This window comes from Schistocerca piceifrons, chromosome 3 (assembly GCF_021461385.2).
Source record: "Schistocerca piceifrons isolate TAMUIC-IGC-003096 chromosome 3, iqSchPice1.1, whole genome shotgun sequence".
Taxonomy (NCBI): domain Eukaryota; kingdom Metazoa; phylum Arthropoda; class Insecta; order Orthoptera; family Acrididae; genus Schistocerca; species Schistocerca piceifrons.
In genome coordinates this window covers 848,401,841-848,422,971 of record NC_060140.1, presented here as the reverse complement: position 1 = coordinate 848,422,971, position 21,131 = coordinate 848,401,841, and the positions used below count along the sequence as shown (strand labels likewise).

The 21,131-nt window shown below is 40.2% G+C and overlaps 1 protein-coding gene across 1 annotated transcript in view; it reads left to right on the top strand.

Annotated features, from left to right (window-relative positions):
- Positions 1 to 21,131, top strand: part of LOC124787730 (huntingtin) — a 392,251-nt gene that overhangs the window by 53,168 nt on the left and 317,952 nt on the right. Inside the window, exon 6 of the mRNA XM_047254577.1 lies at positions 10,514 to 10,695. Coding sequence (XP_047110533.1) covers positions 10,514 to 10,695 — 182 coding nt within the window. The remainder of the gene's footprint in view (positions 1 to 10,513; positions 10,696 to 21,131) is intronic.

Here is a 21,131-nt window from a genome sequence, read left to right as displayed (position 1 = left end):
CATTACCACGTTATACACTACACGTTGGAGCCCTCTTGTGACAGAAGGCTACAAATTTGTAAACATGAAGAATAAAGATGTAGAATGTTAATGACATTTGTTTTATTTAATAAGCTTTAAGAGCTTTCACATAAAAAATTTGGATGCGTTACTTTTCAGCATGCCGTTCTATATATCAGAAAAAGTAAAGCTGGTATTGCTTCATATTGTAATAGTAGTTTTTAAAACCGTGAAAACTGTGTCAGATACAGTACTTTTGTTTGTACATCTGGGTCTGTGTGCTGCAAGCTGCTGAATAGTGTGACAGAAAAGTTGTGTACCATAAGCACTGTCCTCCTTGTTTCATTTACAGATGCTTGTTGAATGCTGCAGAAGGACTTGCATTTATGTAAACCTGCAGCTGGGGCCAATTTTCAATTCAGCCATTGTAGAAGAGTCTGTGCTCCACAGTACTTTATTCAGTGTTGTGATGGAATGATAGTCTGAGGTGTTTTTGGTACACATATCCAGATTGCAGTTGGTTACTATAGAGATTCCTCTGTCACTCTAGTTGTAGAGCAATTTTCAAACAGAGCAGTGTTACATCAAAGGCTCATTACTTATTCCCTGCAAAGCAGGTACTTCATCTTTCCTAGCCAACTGCCGGCCGGAGTGGCCGAGCGGTTGTAGGCGCTACAGTCTGGGACCGCGCGACCGCTACAGCCGCAGGTTCGAATCCTGCTTCGGGCATGGATGTGTGTGATGTTCTTAGGTTAGTTAGGTTTAAATAGTTCTAAGTTCTAGGGGACTGATAACCTCAGCAGTTAAGTACCATAGTGCTCAGAGCCATTTGAACCGTCCTAGCCAACTCATTCGTTGACATCATCTGTTGACTATATCTGGAATTTCACTGGCAACATTTAGCTTGTGATTTTATAGACTGTATGATTTGATGTCATGACATGCACAGAATCCTACAGCAGTGTGTGGTGGTTTCACCAAATACTGATTTTGCACCTGGGAAAATGTTGGATTGTTCTGTATATTTGATTTTTGTATTCTTATAAGCTATGTGTGAAGTGAATTTATTCATTTCTGATTGTTTCTCCGTGGTTTATCATTTTTCAAAAGAGTTAGGGTAAGAATTGTTCAAGAATTTACATTGGTTACATATGAGTTCAATACATCAGAGTCGGAGGCAGGGAGGAGTACACAGCATTGTGACGTTATGAGCAGTGAGTTCATTATGCAGTTTTATTCAGAAACAGAATGTTGGGTTGAGCTGTAGATAGCTGGCAAGTTGCTGTGCGGGGGGCCGGGTCAGGTTAGTGATGGGGTGCTAGCCAGTGTGTCCAAGTTAGGACAGCAAGCCGTGTGTGGTGTTGGGAAAGCCTCCTGACTAGCCACAGTGTCCTACCGATGTAGAAAATGCGGTGGCAGCAGGGAGGATGTGCCATTGTGAGCACAAGGAAGTAAAGCAATGTGGCCAGAAACTGACCCTGTTGAAACTTGCAAGTAGAATATTCACTGCAAACACAAAAATGATTTCCAGACATAGTATGAAAAATCTGAAAACAGTGTCGAATTCACATTAGTGAGACCAGCTCACTAACATTATTACCGTTTGTGTAAAGCCTTTATTATTGAAGTTATTAACAGTTATATTAAAAATTCTTCTGGAAAACCTGGAATTCTCAGGAAATTACATTTAACATGGAACAATCAGGGATATCTCAGGGAATTGTGCAATTTTAACCTACCATTGAAATTGAATTTTATTGAGTTTTATAAATTACAAATTTTGAAATACTTAATATCTCAAAGTGTGTTAATTATATATAAATTATCAGTTTTTAAGAGCTGTGGTTAAGCTAGTGCTTATGGCTCAGTTGAGAGGAAAGAAAAGTCATTATTGTGGTATGCTGCCCATCCCCCCTGCCCCCCTCCCCCCCCCCCCCGCCCCCTCCCCCCCTCCCCCTCCCCCTGCCCCCCTCACCCACTCACCATTAATTTATCAGGAACTTCTTGACACCATATTTCTCTTCATACCTGGAATTCTCAGATAATTTTTTCCAAGTTTGAGTAGCCTCACAGAAATTGTTTATAAAATCAATAAAAAGTGACGCAAACACATAATATACTAGTAGATATGAGATACAGACTTGGGTAGTGATTGATGTCAGCTATAGCATTAACATCTGCGTGAATGATTTTTCCATTATTCCATCATCTTTTCGAATTATTACATCATCAATATGTGTTTTATTAACAGTTTTTGGTAACATAATGTTTGTAAGATTGTGATTTGAACAACATAGGACTGCAGTGTCAAGCTAAATAGTCATTTATTTGATCAGGTTGCAGCAGTTCTGTTTGTGGTGTAAAATATTTAATTAAAGGTAGTTATTTAGCTGTGTATAAAATTGCATAATCCAATATCAGACAGCAAATCAACTAAAAGTGTATGTCATATATATTTAAACAATGGAATTCAAGGCTGGAATATCAACAATATTATGAATAAGGTAGATTACTACTCACTGTGAAAATGGCACTTTGAGTTCCAGACAAACACAGTGCAAAGACTGTTACACATTGAGCTTTTGGCCAAAGCCTTCTTCAGAAAGGGAAAGGACACAAGCAAGCACACCTTATGCACACATGACCATTATCTCAGTCCTCTCCCACTAGAATGCAACAGTATTGTGTCAAGGAGAAGCAGGAATCTGGAGTGGAGTGGTGAAGGGGAAAGGGTAGCAGGGTAGTGAGGGTGTGAGAGGAGTCAGCAGGTGGCAGCACAAGGCTGCCAAGTACAGTGTCAGGAAGCTGTGGGGGAGGGGAGTGGGAGGCATGGGCAGCAGGAAAGGAGAGGAGCAGAGAGGAGGAAAAAGACCAGTGGGTGCTTCGACAGAGATCAGTGCACAATGAGGGTGATGGGATGTGAGTTGGGAGGAGGTGATAGGACAGAGGGGGTGGAAGCTGCTGGGTGGAGGGTATGGGGGCGGTAGTTTACTGTAGGTTGAGTGCTGGATAATTTCAGTAACAGAGAATGTGTTGTAAGGAAACCTCCCATCTTCACAATTCTGAAAAGCTGGTGTTGGAGGGGCAGATTCAGGTTTCCCAGGTTGTGAAGCAGCCATTGAAATCAGGCATATTATGTTGAGTTGCAGGGCGTGCCACTGGATGATACCCTTGGCTGTTGGCCTCAGTTCGGCAGTGGCCATTCATCCTGATAGAGTGGTAGTGCAATGAGTGCAGCAGAGCTGGTATACGACATGGCTGCTTTCACAGATGGCACAGCATCTGATGAGGTAGGATAAGCCTGTAACGGGACTAGAATAGGAAATGCTGGGTGGGTGGACTGGACAGGTCCTCCACCTGCATTTTCCACAGGGATATGATCCCCATGGCAAGGGGTTGGGATTGGAAGTGGCATAGAGATGGAGTAGGATATTATGGAGGTTGGGTGGGGGACAGAACACAACTTTAGGATGGATGGGAAGGATCTTGGGGTTTGGGTTGTATGTCCGTCTTTTCAGGGCATGATGACAAATAATCAAAGTCTTGAAGTAAAATGTGCTTCAGCTACTCCACACACAGAGGCATTCAAACAATCGTTCTCGTTGTGCTCCACATGTGAATGGAACAGGAAGAAACCCTAATGACTGGTACAGTGGGATGCATCCTAAATGCTTTTCCTTTAGTATTCTGACTGCATTTATTAATATATTTGTTTAATTCCCTGATATGTCTATGCTACATTAATGTGCCTCATCATAGATTCATGCTTCTATAGGGGCTTAAAGCAACAGTGCATGACCGAACTGCTCTTGTACAGGTGAGCAATGTGCAAATTGGTGACTAGGTAGCAACAAATTGATCACAACTGGTGCGTCATCTCCCTTGATTAAAGTGTAGAAGTCATCCAGATCCAGGTGTGGCTCATGGTTCTCATAATGGGGAGGGCTGCGACATTTACCAATCGGAACTAACCTAGGTCTTCGCCTGTGCTAGAGATCACTCTGTGTAGCATGTTTATTCCCCAGCATCACATTTCCTAACAGTTTACCACAACAAATTGTACTAAAAAGACATGTTTCAGAGAGATCTTTAATACGTTGTATGTTAGTTTCACTATATGCCTAATGTTTTTGCTGTTTTCATTTCTCAACTTCAAATTTTACTCTTTTGTGTGCTCTATCTGTGGTGTTTGAGTTTGTGTGACGAAACAGTGAAGTTTCCGTGTTGTCTCACATCCTGTGCTGTGATTGGCTGACATGAGCAACTGCCATGGTAATTTACACACCACGTTTGTCATATTTGTATTTGTGTATTACAAAAATGTGTGTTTTACGCTATATAGTGCACACAACCACTCAGTTGATTTGTATGTTGTTCTGTCAAGGTTGTATGTATACTCTTGCATGGATTTACGCTTTTTATTCTTGATTCATGTTTACGTTGGATATTGTGCACCAAGTTCCTTCAATTTCATCGTAACTATGTGTTCCAAAATTTTACCTGGTAAATTGCAAACTGAACTTGTATTGTGTTGTTTTCAAACTCGTGGTATGCTGCTGTTATTCACAGGAACATAAAATTCACTAAGCACATGCATAATACACTCACAAACAGAAACCTCTTAGTAATGTATGTTACCGGTAGTCAGCAAAGTAACCGAACATATTTCACTCATGTTATTTATTTCGCGCACTTTTTCCTCTAATTACTCATGGAACTCTCGCTAGGTGATGATATCGTACTCTAGTACACTCAGGCAAGACATTTAAAACTTGTTCTGACGGTGGATAGAATAGCCAATGGCAGAAACAGAAAGCCTTCTAAATCACTATCAGAACAATAATACTAAATGTCAATTAATGATGCAATTAACCATATTAGAGATATCCAGAGACAGGAATTTGATAGTGAAGTCACAGCAATTCTCATCATTCCCATTTGAAGTAAGCAGTAGAGGTCGAAAATTGTGTGCAGAATGGGACACCCTTAGGCTGAACACTAGAGCCTTTGGGACACCATTAAGAGCTGTACTCCGAGGAAGCCGTGCCCCCAAAACCTCTGCTACATTTTAAAAGTATGGCAAGTGAGATTTTGTGTGTGTCGGTGTACTAGTATGCTATATTTTGTTATGATTTTCCATATTTATCTTTCTGGTAATGTCTGACGATGATCAGGTGAGACTGAAGCCAGTTCCATACTGAGAGGTTCTTGTGATTCTATCAATAACAGAGAAAAAGAGTGTAAGTCAGTTGTGGTCCCTACAGACAGAATGTCAATTTTTACAAACAACATGTTATTGGGAACATAATAATGATGCTAAGATTTACATAATTTTGTTTAACAGAAGCCAGTAGTAAGGATTTCGAAATAAAACTAATTTTGAAGGTATGTGAAGATATCATTAAAATGGAAATGGGAACATATTTTGTTAAAATGTAAGATTAGCTTAAATACACAAAGAAGATGACATACTGTAATTAGTCTTGGGAACGATTCCTGTAAGCATCAACTGTCATGAATTGTATAAGCAGAAAATTTTATGTATTTTTATAGTGAAACTGTGGTCATAGATAAGAATTATAAAATGTGGAAATAAGTTGTATGACTGCTGCTTTAGACTAGCCAGGTTTACGTTAGAACAACTTCTTTCAATTTTTACCACCGTACCCTTGATCTTCTCACACACAGTTCTCCTGGTACGTGTCATGTAACATTTGCTTCAGGATCTTGCAGTTCCCTCATAACACATTCTTTGTTTTTAATTTTCTTCCATACAGTGTTTTCTGGTACGGGTGTGGTACCTGTTGGCTCTGACTTAGTCATTCCTGATTTCAGCTGTCATCCTGAAGTCTCTTATCACTCTGAGTCACTTAACATTTAATGTATGTATATTGCTTAATATCTTTGTTCCTTTGTATCATTCTGTGTAGTTTCCTTTCAGCGCTAATTTATTGGATGGTTAATTTGCTTCACATGTAGCTGTTTCATATGTATCTTTTTTTCAAATTGACACGGATATGTGATTGGTATCTCAAAGGGTACAAGTAAATGCGTATACAATGCTTGAACATTGCTAGCAATTGTATGAATGTTTGTTTGTAGAAACAAACATTGTGTTTCTGGAGTGACATGACAATAGACGGCAACATTTTATTTTGTTCAAGGTACATTAAGTGTGTGTGTGTTTTTATTTTTCAGTACCAATGAGTGGTGACATCACCAATCAAAATTTTTAAAAAAGTGGAGCAATACTTGTGCTATTAGAACTAAATGATCATATGTTTATTGTCATCAAGCCTTGATTATCACTCAAATAAGGCACAGAACATATTTTCTTGCTGGTCACTTGCCGTAATGACTTATTATTTAGATTATAAAATAATTGGATCAATAAAAGATTTATTTATCATGTGGCAGCAGGAGAAAACACACATAAAAGTCAACAAAATGTGCAAGCTTTGGAAGCCAGTCGCTGCTTCTTCTGGCAGAAGGTTTGAAGGGGAAACAAGAGGTTTAGGAAATTGGGAGGGTTATGGAAAAGTAACAGCATGCAAGAGTTAATAAGAGCAGAAACCTAAAGGCATTATACGTGGTAGAGATGTGAAGGGGGGGGGGGGGGGGTTTATACAGGCCAGAATATAACAGGTATAGAAAATGAATAAGGAGTGAAGAAAGAAATAGTTACAGAAAGGAAAGGTTGAGACTGAAGGAATTAATGTAAATTAAGATTGGGTGGGGGACGAGGACCAAGTACGTGTTGTTATGCCAGTTCTCAACGTGTAGTTCAGAGAGACTGATGTTTCAGAGCAGAGGAAGGAAGAGGATGAAAATCCAAATAGCATGTGTGGTAAAACAAGCACCAAGGCCATGACCGTTATGTTTTTGTGTGTGCTCTGCAACAGGATATTGTGCACTGGCAGTATAAACACTGTGTCTATGCCTATTCATCCTAACTGGTGGTAGTCATACATGGTGTTTACATAACAGCTGGTACACAAATTGTGTTGTTCGATAGGTGGTTCTCCGATTGATAGTAAGTGTGTGTGTGTATTTTTTTTTTTTAGGGGGGGGGGGGGGTCGGTTAGAGGGCTGATACAGGTGGTGGTGTGAGGGTGCATAGGGCATGTCTTATATCAGGAATGTCACAAGGTAGGAGTCAAATGGTAGGGAAATGGTTGGAGAAGTAGCATAGGGTCTGACCAGAATATTGCAGATACAGGGGAAGGGGGGGAGGGGGGGGGGCGGCGGCAAAAAGCTATCCTGGGAGTGATGGGCAAAGTGTCAGACAGAATGGACGTAATTTTGGGGCATGATTTTAGGAAGTGAGAGTGTTGTCGAAGTAGCTGATTAATACATTTGAGACTAGGTTAATATTGAGTAACAAGAGGTGTACCGTTAAGTTGTTTTTTGAAGGGATCAGTAATATCGGGATTAGGTGTGATGGGCTGAGAAACCTGCTTTTGACCTAGGTTGGTGCAGTAATTAAATCCAATGAAGGCTGAGATGAGAATGGTGGTGTATTCTGTTGAAGTGTCTGCATTTGAACAAGTACTTTTGCCTGAATGCCAAGGCTGTATGTCACCATGAGTAGTCCATGGCAAAGGTGTCATCAATACATGTAAACCAAGGAAAGGAAAGGATGGCAACTGTCAAAATGTAGATACTGTTGTTTGCTAGTTGGTTTAACATGAACAGAAGCGTGTAGGTGATGTTCAGTGAGGATGAGGTCAGTGTCAAATAAAGTGGCATGGGATTTGGAATAGGACCATGTGAAATTTGATTGGGAGAATGTATTTAGAGATTCCAGGAGTTTCAACAGGTCAGCGTCACCATGAGTCCATATGGCAAAGGTGTCATCAATACATGTAAACCAAACCTGGGGCTGAAGGCTTATGTATGACAGGAAAGTGCCCTCTTTGTGACTTGATCTGTTTGAATGTCTGTCCCTTAAAGGTAAAGTAATGGTTTGTAAGTGTAGAGTTGATTCAGGTGAGCAGGAGGGATGTCGTAGGCTGGAATCTGGTGGGTGCTGGTTGAGATAATGCTGAGTAGCAGACAGATGATGTACATGGGAACTGTTGGCATCAGTGGTGACAAACCAGGGATGTGTTGGAAGTGGGATGTGCACAGGTTTCAGACAATCTATGAAATGGTTGGTGTTTTTAATATGGGGGAAGAGGGTGGGAGTCTTTGTAGTATAGATTGCAGGTTTTGATCAACTAAGGCAGATACACATGCCTGTCCCACTCCCTGCACTTATCCTGTTCACCTTAGTCAACTTTATACTTGCCTTTTTGAGGGGAAGACATCAGAACCACGATGGCTCCTTCCTATGCCAACTTTCTTGTGGGTAGCTTGTAGGGGGCTGTCCAGGGATCCGTTAGCCTTCAGCCCCTGGTTTGGTTTAGATGTATTGATGACATCTCTGCCATATGGACTCATGGAGACACTGACCCGTTAAAATTTTTCGTATCTCTAAATACATTCTTCCAATTAAATTTCCTGTGGTCCTACTCTGAATCCGGTTCTTTCTTTGACGTTGATTTCGTCTCCGCTGAAGGTCAGCTACACACATTAAACCCACTAGCAAGCAACAGTACCTACATTTTACCATTTGCCACCCCCTCCATGTCAAATGTTGCCTCCCATATAGCCTTGGCATTCGACACAAACATATTTGTTCAGATGCAGACTCTTTACAGCAATACACCACCATTCTCACCTCAGCCTTCACTGAGCGTAATAACCTCACCAGATTAGTTCAAAAGCAGATTTCACATCCCATCCCATCCCATCCCATCCCATCCTGGTTCTGGTGATCCCTCCAAAAACAGTTTCGTAGCACACTTCGCGCAACTCAGTATTATCCTGGTCTTGAATGTATTAATCAGCTACTTCGACAAGACTATGACTTCCTAAAAATCATGCCCTGAAATTAATCCAATCTGACTGACATTTTGCTCATCACACCTAGAATAACTTTTTTGCCCTCAGCTTCTCCCAATTTCTGCAATATACAGGTCAGAGCCTATGCATCTCTTTCCCTACCCTGTGACTCCTAACCTATGACTGTCCCTGCTGTAAGACTTGCCCTATACACTGTCTTACAACCACCTATATCACAGACCTGTAACTGACAAAAATACACTATCAAATGGAGTGCCACCTGTGAAATGGCACAGTTTTGTACCAGCTGTTTTATGTAAACACTGTTTGGGCTTCTGCATTGGCAATATGACTGCCACCAAGTTATCAGTTAGGATGAATGGCATGACAGTCGTGACCTCGGTGGCTGTTTTACCACATGTGCTATCTGGATTCTCACCCCCCCAACCCGCATCCCTCACTGCCCCTGTTCCCCGACACCAGTTTCTCAGAGCTACATAGTGGGAAATGGTGTTACAACACGTCCTTGGTCCTTGTGGCCCACCTGGTTGTAATTTACGTTAATTTCTTCGGTCTTAACCTTCCCTTTCATGAACTTTTTTCAGTAATCTCTGTGTTACTTATAATGCTATCTTACGCTTTTAAGGGGTATAGGTTTTCAAATCCCATCTGATGGAGTGCCCAACAGTCAGTCTTTGCTTCTCATCCCATCTTGTAAGTCTCCCCTGACCTGGGGTTCTGGGCATCTTTTCCATAACTCTCCCCATTTCGTTAACATAACCAGTCCTTTTCCTTAATCACTCTTGCTTCCCCTTCAATGCTTCTGCCAGGAGGAGTAGCCACTGGTTCCAAAAACTTGCACATTTCTTTAACTTCTATATGTTTTTTTCCCTTGCCAGTGAGTAGATGTTTTATCTGTCTTAATTACTGGTATATTATTATATTTTTAAGATTTGATTTTTTAAATTTATTATTTGGATTGTGTGACAGCAATGCTGGCCAATACTTACTTTCAGGAGGCAAAATATTTCGTGCTATCGATAGGCATATATAGAAAAAATAATGATATCACTATCCTGACTTTTGCAAATATTAATACAGTTTTGCCGCGCGGGATTAGCCGAGTGGTCTAAGGCGCTGCAGTCATGAACTGTGCAGCTGATTTCGGCCGAGGTTCGAGTTCTCCCTCGGACAGGTGTTTGTGTGTGTGTGTGTGTGTGTGTGTGTGTGTGTGTGTGTGTGTGTGGGTTTGTCCTTAGGATAATTTAGGTTAAGTAGCGTGTAAGCTTAGGGACTGATGACCTTAGCAGTTAAGTCCCATAAGATTTCACATACATTTGAACACAATACAGTTTTCTTTTTGGATACTGTTATTTATACTATAGGTAGAGAGAGTGGCAGGAGTGAAAACTAATGTGTGATTGAGGATATACTGTAAAATGTGTTTATTGTAATCTCTCCTCATTTACATTGAAATAGAGGCAACAGCATAATGTAATTTACTCATTTTATTGTCCATTATTTATGCTAAAGTATTTTACTAGCTCAATGGAAAACAATTTTATTGTTTGTACAATTTATGTTTAGTAGTTTCTTTTACTAAGAATGGTAATTTTACATTTTCAAGATTGTTTGGTGCCTGTGCGTGAGATGCAACCAGTGCCCACTATACTTGGTGTTTTGGGTTGCCTTCGATCTATTCTTCCGCATATGGTTTTGAAGGAGGCAGCTGAGGACGAAATGAGAGGCAGTTTCGGTGTCAGATGTCGTACACACGAGACACCGATTTCAATTGATAGAATGATACAGGTTTGTTGACATCTTGTCCTCTTACCATTTCCAAGCAGCCAGATCACTTCATAATAAGAGTATGTTAGTTACACACACACACACACACACACACACACACACACACACACAAATTGTGCAACTGCATGATCAGAAATTCTTCTATAGAGTAAAAGGAGTTGCAAACAGGTATGATTTCAGCGTTTGAAGTTAATTTTATTAGCTGTTAAATTCATACGTCATGGAGGGTAGGCAGTAAAATATCTTTATGGCTGGATACCTTATTCCTTTTTGTACCATACTAAGGGTGAGTGATGGCCAGTGTAAATTGCTACTTCTGATAGTATTACATTTATGAATGTTATTGTTGCTTCCAAACTATGATTGATTGTTGACAACAAGCTTAATAAAGAGAGTAAATGTATTGTGAGGCTGTTGTCAGTATATTTAGCTGCTCAAAGAGCTTCTGATAGGGGATTCTAGAGTGAACACCATATATAATCGTTATTACTCACTTCTGTAAAACTAACACATTTTCTGTCAGTCACATTTTAGCCTGGAATATGATGCTACAAGAAATTAGCAAATGAAAACAGGAAAAGTAAGTTAACTTTTGATATGCAAAATTTGCGGTTCAGGTTCTTGTCAGTGTAAACACCTAAGGATTTGGAATATTCTGTTTCCCTTATTGATTTACCCTCATGCATTATTTCTAATGGTGAGGTCAGAATTTGTGCAATCATATGTATTGTATCATTTTACCTAATTTAGTTGCAGTCCAGTTGCAAAGAAGCATTGTTAATTTCTGTTTACATTTTCAAGTACTGAAGTCACTTCATTAACTTTGTCTGCAATACTTGCATCATCAGCAAATAGAACCATTTCTGCTTCTTGGATAACTCATGTGAGATTATTGGTATATGGCAAGAACAAGAGCTTACCTAATACTGACCACTGTGGTATGCCTGTATTGGTGAGTCCCATTCTGAAGATGGGGTTTTTGTGATTATGGGTAGTTTTAATCCTGCGAGGCAGGAGATATTTTGTACGTTCACTTTTAGGAGTGCTAGAGAGGATTGAGAGTTGCTGTGGGGAATGTGATTTGTATTGGAAGGAGGGTAGTCATGGTTTAGATCAGGTAACATAAGGTAATGCTTGACCTCTTTCATGCAGTCATTCATTCATTTAATGCAAGGAGTCGTCGTTTGCAGTTTCAAGGGAATCAAGTATGTGAGTAAATATTTGTGACAAGTTAAAACTGTGTGCCAGAATGGAACTCTTAACATAAATGTAATGCCTTTTGCAGACAGTGCACTGCAACTTTCTATGTCTGTGACTGCCCTGTGTACTGATTCAGAGCTTCACCTTGTCAGTTGTTCCCCTTGTGAATCAAATTTAGAAAAGGTAGAAGTATTCTTGTGAAATGAGTGATGACAACACTTTATACAACTGGTCATGTCAAAAAGAGGAGAGCAACGCTAGTACATGGCAAATTTAGTTCATTTGGTAGCTCCATGTTCCATGGATGATGTTTAATGATGTGAGATGAGTCCTTTTACATCCACATTATACATTCATATGGCTACACCCTTATCATCTACAATCTTTTGGAGTTATCAGGCTGAAACTCTTTCAGTCTGTTTTCTAATTTATCATTGGGTAAGTGATCAAACATTTTGGTGGCGGCAGTGTGCAACGCTTTTTGTGCTAAAGGGAACCTGTAATGAATGGGATTTTTTCTTATAGTATTGTAACTAAGCACGTAATTGTCCCTTTTCATCTACATCTATTTCTACATACATATTCCACAAGCCACTGTATGGTGCATAGCAGAGGTACCTTGAACTACTGCTAGTCATTTCCTTTCCTGTGCCATTCACAAATAGAGTGAGAGAAAAATGATTCTTTATGCCTCCATAAGAGCCCTAATTATGTCTTATTCTGTCTTGTGGTCCGTACATGAAATGTACGTTTGCAGCCGTAGAATCATTCTGCAGTCAGCTTCAAATTCTGGTTCCCTAAATTTTCTCACCAGTGTTCCTTGAAAAGAACATCACTTTCCCTCCAGGATTCCCATTTGTGTTCCCATAGCATCTCTATAATACTTGTGTGTTTATCGAACCTACTGGTAATAAATGTAGCAGCTTGCATCTGAATTGCTTCACCAAGCAGGGTAGCACAGTGGCTGGCACATTGGATTTCCATTTGGGAGGACGATGGTTCAGACCTTGCACCCAGCCATCATGATTTAGGTTTTCCATGATTTCCTCAATTCACTTAAGATAAATGCCTTCAAAAGGGCATGGTTGCTTTCGTTCTCCATCCTTCCCTAATCTAAGCTTTGGCTCTGCCTCTAATGATTTTGTTGTCAGTGAGATGTTAAACACTAATCTCCTCCTCCTCCTTGTCTGAATTGCTTCAGTGTTCATTTAATCCGACCTGGTGGGATCCCAAACACTAGATCAGTACTTAGGAATGCAGTCTCCTTTACAAATGACCTACACGTTCCTAAAATTCTCGCAATAAACCAGAGTTGAACATTTGTCTGTCCTACTACAGTCCTTACACTTGTTCTATTTCATACTTTGCAGTGTTACACCTAGATATTTGAAAGATGTGACTGAGTCAAGCAGGACAATACTAATGCTGTGACTTTACAGATCTGTTTTTCCTACTCCTCTGCATTAACTTGCATTTTTCTACATTTAGAGCTAGATGCCATTCATCACACCAACTAGAAATTTTGTCTGAGTCATCTTGTATCCTCTTACTCACACTCAACGATGACACCTGCCTGTACACCACAGAATCAATAGATAACTGCTGCAGATTGCTGCTCACCCTGTCAGTCAAATCATTTTTGTATATAGAGCACAACAGCGGTCCTATCACACTTCTCTAGGGCACTCCTGACGATACCTTTGTCTCTGATGGACACTCTCCATCAAGGACAACATACTGGGTTCCATTATGTAAGAAGTCTTTGGGTCACTCGCATATCTGGAAACCTACTCCGTATGCTTGTATTTTTGTTAAGCCTTCAGTGGGGTACTGTGTCAAACACTTTTTGGAAATCTAGGAATTTTTAAACCTGCTTGTTGCCTCTCATCCATCATTCCCAGGATATGTGTGAGAAAAGAGCAAGCTGAGTTTTGCTCTTGTAATGCTTTCTAAATTTGTGCTGTTTTGTGGACTAAAGCTTTTCCATCTCAAGGAAATGTATTATATTTACTCTCAGAACATGTTCAAGAATTCTGCAGCAAACCAATGTTAAGGGCAGTGGTCTATAATTTTGTGGGTCTGTTAGTTTACCCTTCTTACACACATCAAAAAAAGTTTGGTGTCACCTCGGTTCCAAGAGTACCAGAACCTGTACCGAAAATTGGAATAGATATCAACATAATTTCTGCCGTTTTTATTGTTAATGAAAACCACACATTGCATGTTGTTCCACCATACAGCGAGAACTTCAGAGTTGGTGGTCCAGATTGCTGTACACACTGGTACCTCTAATACCCAGTAGCATGTCCTCTTGCATTGATGCATGCCTGCATTCGTCGTAGCATACTGTCCACAACTTCATCAAGGCACTGTTGGTCCAGATTGTCCCACTCCTCAATGGCGATTCGGTGTAGATCCCTCAGAGTGGTTGGTGGGTCATGTCGCCCATAAACAGTCCTTTTCAGTCTATCCCAGGCATGTCGATAGGGTTCATGTCTGGAGAGCATTCTGGCCACTCTATTCGAACTATGTAGTTATCCTGAAGGAAGTCATTCACAAGATGTGCATGATGGGGGCACCTTCCATGACCACCAGCAACGTATGTCAGCCTCACATAATGCCACCCCAAAACAGCAGGGAACCTCCACTTTGCTGCACTTGCTGGACTGTGTGTGTAAGGCGTGCAGCCCGACCGGGTTACCTCCAAACACGTCTCCGACGATTGTCTGGTTGAAGGCATATGCTACACTTATCGGTGAAGAGAAAGTAATGCCAGTCCTGAGCGGTCCATTTGGCATGTTGTTGGGCCCATCTGTACCATGCTGCATGGTGTCGTGGTTGCAAAGACGGACCTCGCTATGGGCGTCGGGAGTGAAGTTGCACATCATGCAGCCTATTGCACACAGTTTGAGTCGTAACGTGACGGCCTTTCTCTGCACGAAAAGCATTACTCAACTTGGTGGTGTTGCTGTCAGGGTTCCTCTGAACCATAATCCGTAGATAGCGATCATCCACTGCACTAGCAGCCCTTGGGCAGCCTGAGCGAGGCATGTCTGTATCTCCTCCATGTCCAAACAACATTGCTTTTTGTTCACTCCAAGATGCCTGAGCACTTCGCTTGTTGAGAGCCCTTCTTGGCGCAAAGTAACAATGCGGATGCAATCGAACTGCGGTGTTGACCATGTAGGCATTGTTGAACTACAGACAACACAAGGCGTGTGCCTCCTTCCTGGTGGAATGACTGGAACTGATCGGCTGTCGGACCCCCTTTGTCTAATAGGCGCTGCTCATGCATGGTTGTTTATATCTTCTTTGGGTGGCTTTAGTGACATCTCTGAACAGTCAAAGGGACTGTGTCTGTGATACAATATCCACAGTCAACATCTACCTTCAGGAGTTCTGGGGACCGGGGTGATGCAGAACTTTTTTTGATGTGTGTATATACAGGAGTCACCTGTGCCTTTTTTAATCAGTTGGGACTTTGAATTGGGGAAGGCATTAAAAGTAAGGGGTCAGTGTTGTAGAGTACTATGATTATTGAAGTTTTCCCAGCATACTTAATATTATGAGGTTTGGGGTTTGCAGCCGGATAATTTTGATTTCTTGCCACGATATTTTGGCTACTGACCCTCCACTGAGACCTTTTTGGGGAAGTGCACACATCATGTTCGCAACTCTGCTGACTTGTATCAGTAGACTGAAGTCACTTCAACTCGGTGAAACTGACTTGCTAGTGAGCTTTGATGTCATCTCACTTTCCTTATGGACTCATCCTTACTCATCATCAATAAGTTGAAGGCCGTTATAACAGCACTTTTTCATTATGTCCTTTCCTGAACCTACTTTTCATTTAACAATGAATATTTTGAGCAGGCTGGTGATGTTGCCCCCTCTGGTAGCAAACTTTTTTATGGAAGACTTTGAGCAAAAGGCACTTGATTTCTCAGAACTTAAACCGAGAGTCTTCTGCTGATATGTAGGTGAAATTTTCGTTGTGTGGCCCCATGGTGAAGAAAAGCTGTCACGTTTCTTGCAACATCTTAAGTCAATCTACAAGAAGATCCAATTTCTGATGGAAATAGAGAAGGATGGTTGCTTACCATTTTTGGACATCTTGGTTAGTAGGAAAGTGGACAGGTCGTTAGAGCATTCTGTCTACCGTGCACCCACACATATGGACCTCTAACTTCAAGCATCCTTTACAAACTACCAGCATCCTTAGAATGTGGGTGCACTGGGCTCATGTTGTTTTTGATGGAGACAACCTTACAAAGGAACTAGAACATCTACAGTCGGTGTTCAAAGATAATGGTTACTCTCCACATCAGATAGGTACAGTGCCAAGGGGGAAGAAATGTAACCACCCACAACATCAAGGAGATAAGGAGTCCATGGTGTTCCTTCCATACATCTTCAACCTTTCGTCTAAAGTAGGCAGGATCCTAAGGAAACATCAGGTTAAAGTAATCTTCCAGCCACTGGCAAAGATTAATGCGCTTCTCGGTTTGGTAAAGAACGATCTGGGTCTGTGGAAGACTGCAGTGTACAAAATTCCGTGCCAGTGTGGCAAAAGTTACATAGGTCAGACAATACGCTGAGTACATGAAAGGTTCATGCAATATGTCCTGCCCGCTGCCATTTTAGAGTCCTAACCCATTATATAATATTTTTTACTCCTGTTATTGCTCATGTCTCCACTTTTCTGGCGATCTTTCTTAGTGAGGCCTAAAAATGACCTTTCCATAGCTCTCTGAGCAGTTCTAAGTTTTCTTTTGAAAAATTCATTTCAAGTCCAAGTTTCACACCCATACGTTAAAACCGGTAGGACACACTGATCAAAAACTGTCTTCTTTAAGTAGACTGGCATGTTAGATTTGAAAACTGCTGCATTTCTTCTGTAAGCCCTCCAACCTAGTTCAATTCGATGAAAAATTTCAGGTTTCAAATTCCCTTTTGTGTCGATTAATTGTCCCAGATAAACGTATTCTGCACGATCGAAGGATGGAAGATGGATAAAATCAGTTTTAAAGTGGAGTCCTAGAGAAAAACGAAGACCACCAGGGAGACCATCTGATCACTGGGATAAGGAGCTCAGGAAAGTTGCGGGTTTCAGCTGGCAGAAGACAGCAATGGACAGAGATGCATGGAGATACCTCTTAAAAATATATTTAATAACATAAAGAGGCTACATCTTGTATAGATTGAATTAGCCAAACAATAAATAAATTAACATGAAAGGTGAATTGAACGTGAGAACCACACTCACTTTTCGCAGCCCATTAAGTCAGTCATAGCTGACCATTGTAGTACCAATGGACATTCTATGGATTACTCCGCCACAAAAATCTTGGCCCCACTGAGATGCTTGTGGAATTCAGTAATTAAAGAATCTGTGGAAATACATCTATCACAATATCTTATAAATCATGACAACGGCTTTCAACTGTACAAGGCTTGGGACCCAGTGATCTCTTTAATTTTTTCTGAGAGAAAACATTTTATTGTTAAAGACACATCAGGCAACATCAGACATTTGTTTTCAGTGCTGTGAGTGTGCATTCCAACAGAAGGCGGAAATTTAGTTTCACCTTTACGCATGTGCCTGTGCGCCACAGATGGGACAGTGTTTGCAGAGGGTGCGGATTTAGAAATGGTGTACTCCTGTGACTGCTGCCAGTGTGCATGCACCTTTGTGCCAATTTTTGCTGTAAAGCCAACACTGTGAACTAGCAATCTCCAGTGGTGGACACTCACTTGAAGATGGCTGAATGGTTGCCTGCTGTAGTATTGTGGAAAGAAGTCGACATAATCTGGCTACAATCCCAAAACCTTATAGAATGAGCATAGATCATAGTTTTTAAAACTGAATTGGGATTCCATCCAGACCTGGTGACTTATTTGTTTTCAGTTCTTTCATTTGCTTCTTTGCGCAAGGGATGTCTATTACTATGTCCTCCATACAGGAGTCTGTGCAATTGTCAGATGTTTGTACGCTCCTCCTGTGTGAATGATTTCTTAAACACTAATTAAAAATTTGAGCTTTCTTTTTGATATCTTCTAATGCCCCACGAAACTTGTCAGTGAGTGACTGGATAGAAGCCTTCGACCCAGTCAGTGATTGTATGTAGGGCCAGAATTTTCTCAGGTTCCTGGAAAAGAATTTTGCTAAGGTTTGATAGTGGTAGTTACTTTATGCTGCATGTATCAATCTTTGTACAGACACATGAGACACTACTAACTTTTGCCTATCATCATTTGCGGGTTCTCTTTTGAACTGAGAGTGCAACAGTCTTTCTTACCGCAGCATTTTCTGAATTTTGTTATTAAACCACAGTGGGTCTTTTCCATCCGTAATCCATTTACTAGGCCCATGTTTCTCCAGAGTGTGATTTATAGTCCATTGACACTGTGCCCATAATTTCTGTACGTCCATCATACTGGAATTAAGTGACATCCATTTGAACTAAAGTGGATTATTTATAACAAACTTCATGTGGAAAAATCAAAAACTGGAAAATCCCAGATGGAATAATGACAGTAATATGAAAAGGATAGCTTGCCACTTGCCAAACAGCGGCTTTTGGCAGAAAGCTTACTTTTTTTTACAATATTTCTTTGTACCTATCTGTGACACAACATCTTTCCATGTATAAACTTATCATTCATTTAGTATCTCCACATGTGTAGAACTGAATGTGTTGTCATTTTGAAAGTGGGAGAGAGAGTGAGAGAGAGAGAGAGAGAGAGAGAGAGAGAGAGAGAGAGAGAGGATTCACACCATACCTCTCAATAATACTCCTAAGAACGTTTTTTGCTATTTCTCCTTTCATGATGACAAAAATAGGGAGGAGGAAGGGAGGGAGAAACAGCCATGCAGGAGGAGATTGTTGAAGATCATAGAACTAATTTGTGGATGACACCACAATTCTGTGAAAATATTTACAGCAATTGGAAAACACTGTGACAAAACAGTTAGCAGCTGGGCGAAGAATAATCAGCTTGTAATAAACAGTTTTTTTTTTACTATCTCATTAAGATTTCACAAATTCTAAACAAGAATATGTGCATCCCATTTATCTGCAGCAAACCAAAGTCTTAGCTTTATGATTGCAAAGCAATTTAAAGAGAAATAAGTATATAATATATCTGATGCAAAATTACCAAGACCAGCTCAGTAAAAACAGGAAATTGTGCCTGTCGTGTCTACTTTCATTCTCACCTTAAACATCGGATCACATTTTGGGAAATTCAAAAGCAGATATCAGTACATTCAAGTCACAGAAAAGGACTTTCATAATTATATCTGAATGCAAACCTGGAAAGTGTTGTAAACCACTTTTTGAGATACCTGATATTGCACTTGTGCCATGTGCATAATTGTGGAAACTCTTATGTTCTTCATAATAAATATAGTGTGTAAGGACATTATGTTGGAAAAAGTGATATTCAGGAGCATGAGTACTATACCAAATAAAACAAACTTTTATTTGATGTGAATAATGCTTCCCTGTGCCAGGAAAGTACTTCCACATGGAAGTTTTTCTTTCGTAACAAATTTCCCAAAAACTTAAAAGCAGATACTAAGGTCAAAACCTTTATAAAATCTTTAAAATGATATTTCTTTGCTATACATTTAGATTTTAGTTGTTCTGTAAGCTCCAGTATTACTTATTTATGTGCAGCATAAAGATTACAGATCCGTCATGCTGGCATGTCACTTAAGTCCAGTGCCTTTTTATTCCACAGATTCCTCAGAGTTTTTTTGAAGTTCATCTTTGGTGATAGTGGCTTCATTATTATTTTTGTTCGTTGTTTTCTCAGTTCTTTCACCTTCATTTGTGATTTTTTATTACTGTACAACTCTTTTAAATATTTTTCCCAGTGCTCGCACATTAATTTTCCTATTTTTGAGAGTCACAGACATTAGAATTGCATAAATGATAGCACTTTGACTGTTCTTTCATTTCTTTCTGGAGACGAGGGAAATAAAAGAACAGTCAAATGGGGAAGGTATTATCATTGAGACAGTTCATATATTCACTATCAGTATTACATTCCAAACATTGGGAAGTCCAGGATGGAATAACAACAATTTGAAAAGGATAGCTTGCTGCTCGCAACTTAGTGGAGGCGTTGAGTCGTAGACAGAAACAATGAAAAGACTACTAAACTTCTAAGCTTTCGGATCGCTGAGATGTTGCAGAAGTTGCACTGAAGAGCCCTTACACATCCTCCATACAGACCTGATCTTTCCTCATGTGATTTCCATATTTTGGTGCCCTGAAGAAGGACATTTCATGGCTTTCGATTTGCTTTGGACATAGAGGTGCACAATGGGCTACACTCGAGGTTCTATAGACATCCACAAACATTTTTCTGTGAAGGCACAGACCATCATGTCTAGCAGTGGGACAAATGTATTGAAATTTATGATAATTACTTTTGAAGTAGTATGCAGTTTACTTACTTTTTTCTATCTGTGTAATTTTCATTTGACTGTCTCTTTGTATAACAGTGTACTCACCTGATCAAATGCCCTGTTGTTCCAGCCACCACACTTCTCTAATTCCCACCATATCTAATTTCAGCTTATCCATTCTCTTTCTAAATTCTGTTTTAGGGAGAATGAACTTGAAGGAAATGTTATAGAAAGGGAAATGGATGTAAGTGAAGAGGAGATGGGAGATACGATACTGTGAGGAGAATTTGACAGAGCTCTGAAAGATCTAAGTCAAAACAAGGCGTCTGGGGTTGACGATATTCCACAGAATTACCGATAGCATTGGGAGAGCCAACCATGACAAAACTCTCCCATCTGGTGTGCAAGATGTGAGAGACAGGTGAAACACCTTCAGACTTCAAGAAGAATGTAATAATTCCAATTCCAAAAAAGCAGTTGCTGACAGATGTGAAAATTACTGAACTATCAGTTTAATAAACCATGGTTGCAAGATACTAACATGAATTCTTTACAGAAGAATGGAAAAATTGGTGGAAGCTGACCCTGGGGAAGATCAGTTTGGATTCCGGAGAAATGTAGGAACATGCAAGGCAATACTCAACCTACAGACTTATCTTAGAAGATAGGTCAAGGAAAGACAAACCTACATTTGTAGACTTAGAGAAAGCTTTTGACAATGTTGACTGGAACACTCTCTTTGAAATTCTGAAGGAAACAGGGGTAAACTTTAGAGAGCGAATGGCTATTTATGGAAACCAGACAGCAGTTACAAGAG